Source organism: Calypte anna, chromosome 1, assembly GCF_003957555.1.
Source record: "Calypte anna isolate BGI_N300 chromosome 1, bCalAnn1_v1.p, whole genome shotgun sequence".
Lineage (NCBI taxonomy): Eukaryota > Metazoa > Chordata > Aves > Apodiformes > Trochilidae > Calypte > Calypte anna.
Window position 1 is genome coordinate 58,221,330 of NC_044244.1, and position 15,466 is coordinate 58,236,795.

General features: G+C 42.9%; 1 protein-coding gene across 1 annotated transcript in view; it reads left to right on the plus strand.

The window, feature by feature from the left end:
* AKR1D1 (aldo-keto reductase family 1 member D1) overlaps window positions 1-15,048 on the plus strand; it is a 36,697-nt gene extending 21,649 nt beyond the window's left edge. Inside the window, exons 4-9 of the mRNA XM_030448490.1 lie at window positions 3,844-3,921; window positions 6,160-6,282; window positions 8,415-8,524; window positions 9,007-9,172; window positions 9,934-10,016; window positions 14,876-15,048. Coding sequence (XP_030304350.1) covers window positions 3,844-3,921; window positions 6,160-6,282; window positions 8,415-8,524; window positions 9,007-9,172; window positions 9,934-10,016; window positions 14,876-14,918 — 603 coding nt within the window. The 3' untranslated portion in view covers window positions 14,919-15,048. The remainder of the gene's footprint in view (window positions 1-3,843; window positions 3,922-6,159; window positions 6,283-8,414; window positions 8,525-9,006; window positions 9,173-9,933; window positions 10,017-14,875) is intronic.
* Window positions 15,049-15,466: the final 418 nt, after the last annotated feature.

The following is a 15,466-nucleotide window of genomic DNA, read 5'->3' on the forward strand; positions in this document are numbered from 1 at the left end:
ACTTGGTCCCAAACATGGCTTGTCCATCTCTCACTCTCAAGTGTCTAAAAAGTCAAAGCCCAAGATTCCTTCATACTGTTGGCTCTGGGCAACATGTAGTCAAAACCTTTGAATTCCAGGAGCTCACATGAGAGCTGCATGCCTACCACATGAGCTCCTGCAAGTCCCCAGACTTTCTGGTTTCACAGCCCCTTGTACCTTGCTTTACAATCTTCCTCTCCAAGTACAACATATAAAGGGAAATTAAATGGAAATAAAATTAGACAAATGAGATTCAAAACAAATTTAAGTGGTTTTGAACAAATATATTCTTTTTCTTAGACAGAATAGGGTTAGCTGTCTAATGGTTTCTCCAATATGTTTAAGCTCTAAACTAGCCTCTTCTTGCAAGGAAAGTAGTAAAATATAAATTTAATAATTAGAAAACTAAGGACTCCGAACTGCCAGAAGCATTGGAGAGGAAGCAATTTACCAACGAAGCAATAACCTTAGACCTGCAGTTCCTTTTTCCCCAAGGAAATCATATCCCATTAAGACCTGTACAGGACTAACTGGACTCAGATATTAAAACTTTATTTATGCAGTCCCACGTATGGAATCCTTTTGGGTACATTTTGAAAAATTTCCCACCACTTGCAATTTCCTGTTTCCCCTTGCTTGTGTTTGTATTCTCCAGTAGTTCATTCTCCCACATAGTGAAGGTCATTGTCTCACAATATAAAGATATAGACAGCTGGCTTTAAAGTAATGTACATCTGACTCCCTGAGGCCTGTATCAACAATCTGGGTTGTTAAAGGAGTAACAGTCCTAGAGATTCCTTCACATTCTCCATGAGAGGGGAGAAGAAAAGTCACTTGAAAAATACACATTTCTCTGTGCCAAATAATACAATAAAAATAATTTAAAAACCCAACAAACACAGAAGACCCCAAACCATCCTTTTGCAATGGTGACAGGTTTCCCCTCTTTGCTCCCTCTCTCACAAATACACTTATATCCTGCATGTTGTGGTTGCCTCTGCTGAGGAGGGTGCAGGTGTAAAGCTGACAAAGTCCTGCTCTGCCCTCATCTGCAAACATCACTGCTTTCCTCTCTCCTCAAAAGCAGTCCCTGCTTGAAACCAGTGAAGTGTTTGAGATGAAACTTACAGTTTCAGTCAGAACCATGGCCCTGCAGAGCACAGGGGTGCAAGCTGTTATAGGGGCTTTTAGGCAGAGTAAGAGGAATCTGTACATAGAGAGCATAGCCCACCACACCAGCACTTTCAGATGGATCAAGAATGGCTGACATCTGGGGTGATTCCCTCATGCATATTCCCCATTCAGGACTTTTGACCTTCTTCCCTTTAGCCCAGTTCCTTCACTCTAGCAAGGCAGAGGACCAGCAGGAATCTTTCTTCCCCAGCCACTACATGGCTTCTGCCTGGGGAGCTCATACCCATGGGCAGGTACCATCAATACTCAGGTACCTGTGCACTTAATCATCTCCAAATCCCTCCCAGCTGAATTATTTTGTCACCTGTGAGGAAAGCGGGTGTTTTAGCCCTCATTGAACAAGTCTCATCCAAGTAATTTCTTGTCATTTTAAGAGCATAAATCAAATCAGACCAATGGCCTCAGCATTTGACTTCCTTATTGTCTTCTCTTTATACGATAAGCATTTACAAATAGTTTAAATTGTTCTCTTGAGAAAGCCCTTTGTCAAAGACCATTTTGTGAAAGTGATGGGATGTGCAGACCTGTCTTCCTGCCTCAGTGTTGGTGAGGAAATTATTAAAATGGGAGCATGGCTTTCCTTTACCAGCTGCCATGTTGTAAATGATAGAATGGCTAGAGATGGAAGGGATCTTAAAGATCATCTTGTTCCTAACCCCCAATGTGCAAGTGAGTTGTCTGGTAGCTTTTGGATTGCCTCCAGACTTGGAACACAACATGGCATGATCCCTACAAAGTGGCACTGCCTGTACAGTATCATCCCACTGATTTCAGTGCTCATATGGCAACATGGTAGGAAGACACCCTACATTCAGTCTAAGGCACATGGCTTTTTCCAACAGACCTGCAAGAGAAGACAACAGCCCTTGTGGGAGTGACTGGTGTGGTGTAGTCCATGAGAAACCAAAGCTGAGAAATGTGACTAACTTCTGAAACATCTTTTAAAAGACCTAGAAGCCACTATCTTGTCACCATCAAAACACTACCTTTCTCTCAGTGTTTTATTCTTCTTTATCCAATTGCAGATAGTTCTTCCATTCAGGAACTCCTTTGCATAAAAAGGTAGCTTAGCAGAAAAAGTATTGCCTGGAGATAATTGAGCAGAGACAACTGCACTTGAACACCTTGTGCAACTCCCTGGCAGAAGGTTTGATCCTTGGGGAAACTGGTACCACAATAGCTGGTACCAGTTACCTCAGTCAAGATAAGTTCATCTTCAAGCCCTGTTCATCCTGACTTTGTTCAATTTTTAAAACATGTGACAGAAAGAAAGAGAAACTGGAGGGTGCCAAGTTAGTTAATGCAATTGCTCTCTATTGACTATTATAAAAAAGTAGTGCTGAACAGAAGTTAATGAATTAGAAATGGAACAAAGTAAAAAGCTCTTGAATTCAGTCTCAGCTCCTGAACTCAAATAATTCCAATTGCTATGTACTGAGCTGGCAGTCCTCAGAGAATCTGCTGGGATATCATGGGGATGAATGGTTTGTTCCTAAATACATGGGGTGGTTTTGTAAACAGGGCTTCTCAACCTCAACTCATGATGGCAAACAGTTTGTTTTCTAATAGAAAAATGTACTCAACAGTCACCTAGCTCCTAGTCAAGATTATTTTTTCAACAAGACATAACAACAAAGGCAAGAAGTGGTCTTTGTGGAATTCACCGAGGAAAACCAGCACATTTGGAGGAGATGAGCTTATGCCTCTAACTTAGACCTTGGCCTCTGAAATCTGAAACTGTTTTCCTTAGGCTCACTTTTCCCATGAAAGGCCTTGAATTTGAACTTTTTGACTGAATTGGGAGGCACCAATTACTGATCATATTAGTCACAGCTGCATGTTCCTGAGGAGTTACAATGTCAACATCTTGGACCCAGATTTTGAAATACAGCAGTTTGCAGTCAGATCAAATATCAGACATCAGTGAAGGGTTTCTATGAAAAAAAGTGAAAATGCAACCAAACAAAAGGGAAGGAAGTGCTTATGCATTGCCTGCAACAGCAGTGAAATGACCATCCAAATAAGAGAAAAATGTGCTTCTGAGATATCAGATTATAACTCAGCTCTGAAGTCTTGTCTATGGAGTGTAGAGTTAGGAAGGAGGAGTTTCTAGCGTCCAAAGAAAGGTGGGAAATGCACTTAAGAGGTTCACAACCTGTACTGTAGCTATACACAAAGCCCTCTACCACCAGTAAGCAGCTCTTGGAAAGGGTCCCTCCAGCTGTTGGGAGCACTCTTCCCAGGTGCCAAGGACACAAGCAGGACCAGGGGAAATAGCTGGAAAGAAAGGAGGGAAGAAGTGGAAAAGAATACAGGTTGGTACTCTAAGACAGCCCTTTGGAAAGAGACCAGTCCTTTGGATGCCATTACATAGAAGTTAAATTTGTTGAAAAACAAGGAAACTCCTGAGTGTGCACTCGTGACAGTTCAGAACTGTATCCAAGGACAATCCAGCAGTGGATGATGTGGTAAGCCCAGAATGAATGACCTGTTGATCTTAGGGTGTTTCAGAAAATATTTGATTTTTTGTTTGTTTGTTTGTTTGCTAGTAGAAACAGTGTCTGTGGAAAAATCTTTGAGGAGTGAAAGTTTTTTTCTAAAGAATAAAACTGTGGTTTTACTTTTCAGCCTGGAGATGCAATCTACCCAAAAGATGAAAATGGAAAATTTATCTACCATGAGACAGATTTATGTGCCACTTGGGAGGTAAGCAAAAACAACATCCATCCATATATGCCTTAAACACACAGATCCTCATTCCTGCTTTTACTTGTGGCTTCCAAAACCAGAGCTGAGGCATATTGGCAAGGGAAATGGATCAAATTGTACTAGCTCCATGGATAATTCTTACTTCTGTCTCTAGGGATGTTGCTTCTTTCCATCATTTAATTTTTTATAACAAAATAAAACACTGTTGACATATCTACCATTCACATTCATTCCTCCAGATTGTGCACTCTACATTTGGTAGTTCAGGTATCTGTAGGCTTTTACCAATCTCTTCTCTTTATCAGATCTTTACAGCAGGAGAAAGTTGGATCTGGAACAAGGGACTTCCTTCTCAAAAAAAGAAGGTCTTCACCTTCAGAAAATAATTTGTCCTAAAGCTTACCATCAAAGTAAATAAATAAAACAAAACTCAACCAAACAGAAAAACACAACAACAACAAAACAACCCACCACCAAAAAAAAACCAAAACAAAAATCCCACCTAAACCGTTTACCGTCAGAACAAGTTCACTCACTTCAACAATTAATTATCAAAGGAGAATACAAGGGTTTTCTACTAAGAAAAGTCAGAGGGAAGTAGCATTTACCTAAGGACTGCCTCCTAAATTTGTGATATGCTCTAGAGTCCTATCACCAGATGCCTCCAAGCCTACTGCCACTTGGCTTCAGGAGCTCAGGTGAGGCAGATTGTGAGATTTAGCAGTCTCCTTACATTGTTGCCTTTTAAAGCCTTGAACACTGTTCATTTAATGAGCAAAACTGGCCAGCTTTTCTTCCGCACCACGTCTGCTGCAAGAGAGTCCCTAATTCAGCCTTGTTCACACCAAGAGAGATAACACAAGATCCTACCAGCTCCACCTCAGTTTGCACCATCCAGAGCTGGATAGTTGTATCCTGATTTAGCTCTACTTGAGGTGCAGCAGATAAAGAAATGGGTAAATTCTAAGTGAAAGTTCAGAGCAGCAAAGAGCCTGGGGTGGGTTCTGGCTTTTCCCTGGCTGCCAAGCCATCCAGGGGCTCAGGGGCAATGGGGACTTCCACATGAGCTGTTCATTCTTCTCATTCACAGGCTAGTTGGTCAAATGTTCAAAGCTACATCTGTCTGAACACTGTTAGGTTTTTCACTTCAAGCTGGTGCTTATTGTGAAGGACAACTTGTAGCAGATTCCTCTCTTCAGCTAGTAAGCCAGGAGAAGAAAAGGTGGTGGTGAGTGCCTGCAAATAATAGCATCAATCTAAATAAAACTCACTAAACTCACTCCAGATAATTTCACTCTCAGTATGGTGCTAGCAGGCAAAAACAGCTCCAGATGACTGTATTTGCTGACTTGTCACTGAGTGATACAAAGCATATGAGGCCAACTAGAGGTCATCAAATAGATGGTGCCTCTTACGTCCCTGCTTTCAGCTCCTGTGAGACAGAAAAAAATAACAAAAGTGGCAGGAGGGGCATGCAGCCCCATGGTGGGGTCTGCTCTGCCTCAAACAGTCACTGAATCATTTGTGTGCAGAGTTTCTGGGAACAAAGGGGAAGACCATAGGAAAGGACTCTTTTTTCCCTTTTACAACCCAGTATATGAAGCTAATGAAGACCAGGGCATGTATTCATATTCAGCTATTAGGATTTTTCTGAAGCACAGAATATCTAGAATTCCTCTCTTTCCCCTCCTGCACTCACCCCCCACCTTTTTTTTTTCTATTTTATTTTGTTCTGAAGTTTTCTGTGCTGGTTTTGAGATGTGCCTTGCCAGATATTTAGGGGATCTCACCAGACAAAAGTCTTCAATGAAAAACTGCTTTACAATCAAAAGGAATAAACTGACTTATCAGAAAAGCAATCTGTTCTGTTCAGTCTCCCTCCTCCAGCTTTGAGTCAATGCTAAAGCAGCATAAAGTAAGCAAAACATTTGAAAGCAGATGTCTGGGACTTAAGTGTCCATCTCTCAGATTAATCTTTTTGCTGTCCAGAAAAATTCTACCCTCACAGGAGGTATAAAACACTAGGGTTTGGTCTGGAAAGTAGATCTACACATGCATGGAGTTTAGGAGAGTGGGGCAGCAATAACCTTTGTGCTTATAGTGCTGTTACTTCTGCTGCAGAAAAGGGTTTTCTTCATTCTCGAGAATGGGTTACCTTTCACCTATCTCTAAAACACGTGCTCCAAGGAACAAAGCTAATGTATGGAACGCCACTGGTTTTTGCTTTCTTTGCAGGCTATGGAAGCATGTAAAGATGCAGGCTTGGCCAAGTCTATTGGTGTATCCAATTTCAACCGCAGGCAGCTGGAGATGATCCTGAACAAGCCAGGACTTAAGTACAAGCCTGTCAGCAACCAGGTATGGCTGCTAAGCCGAGGGCAATGCCTGCCATGGTGTCACTGCCCTGTAGGGAACACAGTGGCAACACATGGCCTAAGCTGCCATGCACAGAAAGATGACGTAGACTTTGCCACAGATGCTCCCCTCCATACTATCACTCTTCTATTTCCAACCTGAAAACATTACTCATCCTATCTGGGCTAAATATAAATATTTGAAGGTGTTGGAACAATCACTCTCCTCAGTTTCTGCTCCAGGACTATAAAACTGGTGCCTCCGTGCCAAGCTCCACAACCAGGTTGAGCGCTGACTCAATGCCGATCTTAGATCTCTGCCACATACCTTACTTCAAGTCCAAAAAATTCCCAAGATAAACCATGCAGAGCTAAGCAGTCTTCAATGAAGCCACATCTACCTCAGATGACACCAAACCAACCCTAAGTGCAAGGGAAACTGACTCACGCTAGGCTTTTCAAGTTTAAAAGCCATTAGAAATAACTCCTAAATTTCCTGTAATCGCTGTCTTGTGCCTTTCCTGTAAAACATCGGTAAGACTTAGAGAAAAACCTAAATTAAAGAAGAGATTCTATTAAGCAACTTCAGCTAAACAAGCCTGTGAAGATGACAGGCATGTCAAGGTCACATTACACTAGCGGAGCTCAGAGAAAGCAGCAAGTGGCAGGGACCCACCCTATGCCCAATGTCTTTGCCCGGCATTTGGCAGGTCCCAGCAATTCCTAGAGATCGCCGGGAAGCTCTTCTGAGTCTTCTGGCACAAACGAATATCCACATTAGCAGTACCAGAGGAGAGGCCAAAGACCAACTGGGACTGACTTCCCACCCTCAGCACATGGCCTGAAGGGCTGGGATTGGGACAGGGCACAGCAGGGATGCTGGCTATAGCCTTCATTTCTGTCTTTGGCCTGCAGGGAAAGGCAGTCTGTGAGAAGAAGAAATTCCAGCACCTTTCGCTGGCATCAACATGCCCAGCAGGTGTAAACTGCAATTTCTGGAGTGTCCCTAAGGCTGCAGTAAGCATTGCTGATGCTTCCTGGGGTACAGGAAAACTGGGCAAAAGATTAAGCCCATCTTAGAGCAGCTAGCCAGCAAGCACAGATGTACCAACCAGCTTCAGACCGCCAGCAAACAGTGGTTGCTCTGTCACCTTGTAGATGTCACTTTCCCAGAGACTGAGCTTGCAGTCAGAAAGGGAACGATGCCTGTAAGGGAACGATGTATTTGCAGTCTGGGAGGGCAGAGCTCATAACAAAGTCACAACTGCTATGGAAGAGCACCTCTCCTTTGAAGACAGGCTGAGAGAGTTGAGATTGTTCAGCCTGGAAAAGAAAAGGCTCCTGGCAGGCCTCATAGGGGCCTTCCAGTACCTGAAGGGGTCTTGTAAGAAAGTTGGGGGGGAGGACTTCTTAAAAGGGCATGTAGTGATAGGCTAAAAGAAGGCAGATTTAAATGAGATATTAGAAAGAAATTCTCCACTGTGAGGGTGACGAGACAAGAGAAGCTGTGGATGCTCCATCCCTGGAAGTGTTCAAGGTCAGGCTGGATGAGAGTTTGAGCAAACTGGTCTGGTGGGAGGTGTCCCTGCCCATGGCAGGGGTGGTTGGAACTAGATGATCTTTGAGGTTCCTTCCAACCCAAACCACACTCTGATTCTGTCTCACCTTTTGCCTATTTCCCATCACCTCCTATCTGGAATGGCTTATGCCAACATTTATCCTAAAAACAACATCAGATTAGTCATCCTGAGTGCAAAAGGCAGAGAAACAAAGATCTGACCCACATGAGATGGGTTGCCCTCCCAACCTTCTACTCAAGTGATCTTCCCTCACCTTCATCCCTCCCACTTACTGTCACCTTTCCCTGAGGACAAATGAAAATTCCTTGCAGCCAAATTCTAATCACAGATGTTGATCTGCTGTCTGCCAAAAGCCCCAGACAAATGCAATCCAATTCATCACACAGCAATGTTCACTTAGAACAGTAACCACAGATTGAGTTTTTCTATTCCTTATCTTACATGCATACTTTCTTGAAACCATCATCTGATCTGTAGCTCTCACAAATATTGGAATGTGGTCTACTTTTGCATCTGGTCCTGTTGATTAATCATTCTTTCTATTTTACTCTTGTAGGTTGAATGCCATCCCTATTTCACCCAACCCAAACTCTTAGAATTTTGCAGACAACACGACATTGTTATTGTTGGATACAGCCCACTGGGAACATCAAGGGATGAATCATGGTAAATCTCCATGTTACTGTCTGACAGCAGGGTCACTATCCAGGAAAAGAATAGTTGTTCTCCATTGCTTTGGTCTCTCTGCAAAATACCTTCGCCCACATTTTTCCAAGTAGCTTTGAATTTCAGTGTCTAAATATTACCATTGTGAATATAAACTTGCAACACTCCTGCTTCATGCTGTTGTCAAAAAATCCCACATAAAGGAGGTCCCTTTAGGTCTCCTCTTAACAGAAAGTACGTGACTGTAACCAGAAATTCTGAGGCTTAGGTAAAAAAAGTAGAAATTAAGTCAACATTAGGATATCACATAAGCAGCTGCCTTTGATAGCTGACCAACCTAAATGCCAAACCTTTTCTTCAGTCTTTCACAGTACTTGTCAAAATGTTGAAGTATTTTGTCCATAAACAAATAGATGTTTCTACATTTTGACATTAAAGATAACAGAAGTGTGTGTTTCCTTTTTTGTTCAATTTTTTTCCAGGGTAAATGTATCCTCCCCTCCTTTACTGAACGATCCTGTGTTGAATGCCATTGGCAAGAAGTACAACAAGACAGCTGCACAGGTTGCTTTGCGTTTCAGCATCCAGCGAGGGGTGGTGGTCATCCCAAAAAGCTTCAATCCACAACGCATCAGAGAGAATTTCCAGGTAAACTTGTACTCCAGTGGTGTGTGGATGAATCTACTTATATTAGCTTAGCCCCTATAGAAGACAATTTTTCCTTTTCTTTCTGTAGAAAAATGACATGACCAATGTCAACTTTACTGTAGTTGATGACTTTTGTCTCCATCACTTAATGGTATAATGATATGGCAAGAATAGCAGAGTAAACTGGAAATTTTGTTGGTTTTTAACCCTCTGGAGTAGCTAAATTTCCAGCTAGTGGTATACCCCAGAGCACCAGTTGCTGCAGTGAGTTTGGTAAGTCAGCAGCCCAAGGTTGCTGGCTCTAGGTGTATGAGAACGACTGACTTGTTCTACCTATTCTTCAGATATGGGGCAGCTTTGTTAAGGCAGGGTCACTGAATACAGATGTGCCAGAAAACTCATGACCTCACCACAAGAAAGCATCTGGCTTGATCAACACACCCAAATAAGATGAAGCATTGGTTCCCATGTCTCTTGCAGCACTCACCACCCACACTTGCTCCCCACTTTCCCAACCAATGTAACACCTCCAAAGCTGGTGGCCCAGTACTTGCCAGACTACCTTTCTCCTCTTGCAAGGACTGTAAGCAGATGTGACTGGACTTACTTACATCCTTAAAGCTTTCCTATAAATGCAAGTGAGTGTACATTTGCCGGGAGACAGCACAGAGGAGAGGAGATCAGACTTATGAAATCTGCTACATAGCAAGGTTGATTGTATCAATAAATGCTAACTTATTTCTAACATCTCTTTCCATTAGATCTTCGACTTCTCCCTGACTGAGAAAGAGATGAAAGAAATCGAAGCCCTGAACAAAAACGTTCGTTATGTTGAGCTGTTAATGTAAGTCCAAGAAGAATCTTAGGTCCCGACAGAACATTACTGTCTTTTCAGAGATATTTTTAGATCCCTTTTAATTTTTGTATAAACCACCTTATTTTAAGGTAAGGCTTAAATATGGGAGGTCTTTAATGCAGTCTGAAAATGCTTCTGGACCCCTTGCAGAAATAACTGTGGAATATTTGCTTACAACTCAAATGTCAAAAGCCACATCATAGAAAGTGACTGTATCTTGGTATTCCATCTCCTTAAACACTTTCTGCTACATGTTGTAATGATGGTCTTGGCCACCCACAAGCCACCCATTATCCCTATCTAGTAGTGTGGGCACAAGAGCTGAAATTCCAACAGGAGCACTTTCCTATCCTTCCCCTCCTTCCCACATTCACTTCCAGTGCTCAGCATGCCATGCTACTGCTAAACTACAGTGGCTTATAGATTCTAAAACTAGTGCTTCCAGAGGCAACTTTCTATCTGGAAGGCTAAGATTTAAGAGTACTTTTTCATGAAACTATCAGGCTAAGTCGAGAGAGCTCAATTCTTTCTTGCTTAAATACTTCGGTCAGAACATCAAAATTTGCCTACCTGACCTTCTCATAAAAGATGATACATCTTAGGGACTACACGTGATGAGAATTTTTGTTTTGGTCTGTCCTCTCACACTTTCTTCTTCAGCAGTCTCCCTCTCCTGCTGTCGAGTTCTACTTTCTTATTTGGAAAGCAGAAAACCATGAAACTTGTTTGACTGCTAGACTTCCTCCTGAAAGCTAACTAGGCTTGATCTCTTGCTACTTGTGATCCCACTCAAAGTAGTTTTGCTTCACCTGAAGGCTGTGCTACCCCAGAAGCCTCAACATCCTTTCTTCCAGAGAATGAGGCCATTTGTTTTTCCTTCGGCTCACAAGCATCTATGGTTTATGGCCAAACTATACACTTTCCCACTTCTAGGGATACTCAACATGTAGCTAGATGCTAATTTCTATGCATTTCTCATTACCTGGGATTGTCTGCATCTTGCCAAACTGTAGTTTTCTCAAGCACTAAAAGTAATACAAAATAGGACATCAGTATCAATAGCACTCTAAAACACTGTTACTCAAAAGATGGGGGAATGTGTAGTGTAACGAGGCAACCAGGTGCCACTAATTGCCAGGGAGTGAGCATGAGCTTGTGTCAAGCCCACCTGTGCCTAATTAGGGTTGGCCCCCTGGTCCTGCTCATGCGCAGTGGGGGCCCACCCTAATCAGGCACAGGTGGGCTTGACACAAGCTCATGCTCACTCCCTGGCAATTAGTGGCACCTGGTTGCCTCATTACACTACAGGAATGTTATAAAGGAATAAATAAATCACTTACTATGCTGCATAAATATAATAGAAAATATGAAGTAAATTAAAAGCATCATTATGAAGTTCATCTTTCATTTAAGCTCAAGCAAGTGCTCTCCAATTTTAGTTTCTTAAAACTTAAAAAAGCCTTTCATCTATTAGCAGCACCTAGTTCAAGAAGGATTCTCACAACTGGCCTAACAGATTCTTCTGTATGTTTTGGTTTATTTTTTCATAGCTAAGTTGAGCTAAAACATGATTTAAACCATTAGTGAGTATATACACTAAATGTAAACCTAGTGCAAATGCAAGAGCCTTGTCTAGAAGCAAAGTGAAAGAATGCAGAACTTCCTAAGCCATCAATCCAAAAACTAAAAAACTCAATGCTTTGCTATATCAGACTGAATTTGGTCACAGGAAGCTGCTGAGGACAAGAAACACACACAGGATTCATAGTATGAACATTGCCAGATCCTTTTTTTATAGAAGTGTAATGTTTGGGGGAAAAGGCTTGAATACAGCCTGCCCTAAACTGGAGAAAACTGCCTTCTCTAACAAGTAATGCTGCTATGAAAGGAACAGATAAATAGATCTATCTGCCTCCTTTGCATTCTCTCTGGAATTGACACTGCAACAGATGAATTACTAGCCTAAAGAGATTTCTTATTCCATCCAGCAATATATATCTGAAAAAGTCAAACCATCATAGAGAAAGCCTTCTGGTTAGTCAACTTTGTGCAAAATCTTTGGCTGCTCTGATGCAAACGCCAGAAGGAATGGAAAAAACCAACTTTTCTCTGGCTCCTCCAGTTATCAGCTACCACGTGGGCTGCATGCAATCCTGTTGCTTTGATGGTGTGAGTAAGCCCATACAAATAGGGTATTGCAGTCAGTGGAACAGGTTAGCATGATAAGCAACTGAGCAGAAAATGGAGGTTTTGTATAGAGATGAATATTCCAGGAAATCACAGTCTGAAATGGTGTCTTCACTCCTTGGAGAAATCTGGAAGCCTTTCACCAAGCAAGTTTGAGATTAATATGTCTGCTTGCTTTATCTTGTGCTCCCAGTCTCTGCCATAGATATTCTTCCTTATCAGTTATTACAAGCTGCATTAAGACTTCTGAGTGAATCATTTTCACTCAAAGGTCTCAGACCTTTGAACATGTGAGATCTGAATAGGAAGCATACTCCTTAGAAGGAAAGTAGAGATTATGACACTGGTAACTCAGATATTGTCAAATTAAACTGAAACCAAACAAGCCAGAACGTTGTGGCTTTTTTTTTTTTAAACCAACTCAGTCTGTTAATGTGTAAACACTTGAGCTTGGCTGAATATTGGAATGAAATATTTTGGCACAACCAATTCAAAATGTTTGATGTCTTCCAGTTAGTTAACTTCAATATTGTGTAATGTTTCCTTCTCAGACCAGAAGGATTCACAGCTGGGATAAATGCCAGTATTTGTTGTGCTCTGCTGTAAAGCACAGCAGCCAGCTGCCATGGTGCACCTGAGAATGTGCTTCAGAAATTTTTGATTTTGTGAATGGAAAGTGTTTGTCAAGCCAAGGCTTGCGTTTTAGCAAAACTTCTCCCGCAGCTTGGACAGGAGCACCCTGTGCTGGGTTAGGAACTGGCTGGAGGGCTGGGCCCAGAGAGTGGTGCTGAACGGGGCTGCATCCAGTTGGCGGCCGGTCACTAGTGGTGTCCCCCAGGGATCAGTGTTGGGCCCAGTTCTGTTCAACATCTTCATTGATGATTTAGATGAGGGGATTGAGTCCATCATCAGCAAATTCGCAGACGACACTAAGCTGGGGGGGAGTGTTGATCAACTCGAAGGCAGGAGGGCTCTGCAGAGGGACCTGGACAGACTGGAGAGTTGGGCTGATTCCAACGGGATGAGGTTTAACACGGCCAAGTGCCGGGTCCTGCACTTTGGCCACAACAACCCCATGCAGCGCTACAGGCTGGGGACAGAGTGGCTGGAGAGCAGCCAGGCAGAAAAGGACCTGGGAGTCTGGATCGACAAGAAGCTGAACATGAGCCAGCAGTGTGCCCAGGTGGCCAAGAAAGCCAATGGCATCCTGGCCTGTATCCGGAACAGCATTGCCAGCAGGTCCAAGGAAGTGATTCTGCCCCTGTACTCAGCCCTCGTGAGGCCACACCTTGAGTACTGTGTCCAGTTCTGGGCCCCCCAGTTCAGGAAGGATATCGAGGTTCTGGAGCAGGTCCAAAGAAGGGCAACCAGGCTGGTGAAGGGACTCGAGCATAGACCCTACGAGGAGAGGCTGAGAGAACTGGGGTTGTTCAGCCTAAAGAAGAGGCGGCTCAGGGGAGACCTTATCGCTCTCTACAACTACCTGAAAGGAGGGTGTAGCCAGGTGGGGGTTGGGCTCTTTTACCAAACAACTTTCAACAAGACAAGAGGGCATGGACTTAAGTTGTGCCAGGGGAAGTTTAGGTTAGATATTAGAAAGAATTTCTTTACAGAGAGGGTGATCAGACACTGGAATGGGCTGCCCAGGGAAGTAGTGGATTCTCTGTCCCTGGAGATATTTAAAAAGAGACTGGATGTGGTACTCAGTGCCATGGTCTAGCAACCGCAACGGTGGTTCAAGGGTTGGACTCGATGATCTCTGAGGTCCCTTCCAACCCAGCCAATTCTATGATTCTATTCTATGATTCTATGATTCTAAAAAAACTCACAACAAAACAGAACCACCTCTCTCTCAAGTTTGCCAGTAATCGGCAAAAACAGTGGGGTTTTTTCACCTGCAGTTGACCCTGGAAATTGTCTTCTTGCCTTTTATAATGATCCTGGATCACAGATCTTCTCTGAGCACAGAGTTTTTAAAATGAAGCCTGAAGCATCTCTACCTTGGGTAGTATGCAGCCATGAACATTTCTTTCTCCCATGCATTGGGTCATCCCAAAGCTGCTTCTTAAGTTCTCTGCTCATGGTGCTATTAACCTGTCAGAGCATCTACCTCTAGGCTAAGCTAAAGGGCAGCCACTTGGACAAACCACTATATCAGACTCAGACCTGCTCATTCCAGCTTTAAGCCAAAGTCACACAGTCTGGTGTCTCCACCTCTTCTTCAAATACAGGCCCTGTTCATGAGGGTCTTTCCAGACATCTGAAGAAAGAAGTCTTCCCCTTCCACAATGCATGCTTAGTGAAGCCACCACCCTTCCCTACAACTCTTCTGCTAACAAGTTAAATCCACAAATACAGCAAGAAGAGCAGACATACAAACTACTCTTGCTGGTTTTTCCCCATCTGTTCTTAAGGTAATACAGTCTGCAGGGTTGAAAAATGCTCCTTCACTGCCCTCTCCTTATATGCACAGGGTTGCTTGCAAATCTGCAGGGAAAATTACCCAGAGCAGGCAGCTTCTGATTAAGCAGAGGAGCCTTCCACCAAGGCCACCTATATACTGCAAGGAAGAGGTTTGCTAGGCTCAGGACAGCCTTATCAGTGATGCAATATCCTGCTTCACCCAAGCAGCTCACTTGTTCAATTTGCTTTATCCACAGGTGGCGTGACCATCCAGAGTATCCCTTCAGTGATGAATACTGAAACCAGGGAGTGTCTGGGCAGGTTCCTAAGCTCCATGCCACTAAGCTTTGCTGAAAGAGACCCAACATTTGGTGCTTTGGCTTCACTGGAGTCTGTTCAAACCAGCATTAAATACATGATGTTTATTTCCTTGTCTTGTCTGTCTCTTATTGCTACTGAAAAGCAAATCTATTTAACCTGTTGAATATCTGATTTTAGCTTAGGAGGCTTTAACTCTGAGCATGGAAGCTTCAAAACCAACAGCTGGTAAAACTGAAGGTTTGTCTTGCAAATAAGCTCACTAGTTGAAACCAAATCATTTCCAGACTATAGCATATTCCTCTCTGAATTTGAAACAAGAAGTTCTGCTCCAGTAGATGTAAAGCAGTACCATTTTGTTTCACAGCTCAGGTGAGAGAAAGTTAGGAGTGGTGGACTAACTGGATTCAAGATATATATGTACCTTTGTATATCGTTATATAGATAGATTTACTGCTTCAAACAGTAAAGCCACTTTTGCTCTGGACAGATTTTTCTTCAGCCACATACACAAACTGCATTCCATAGGT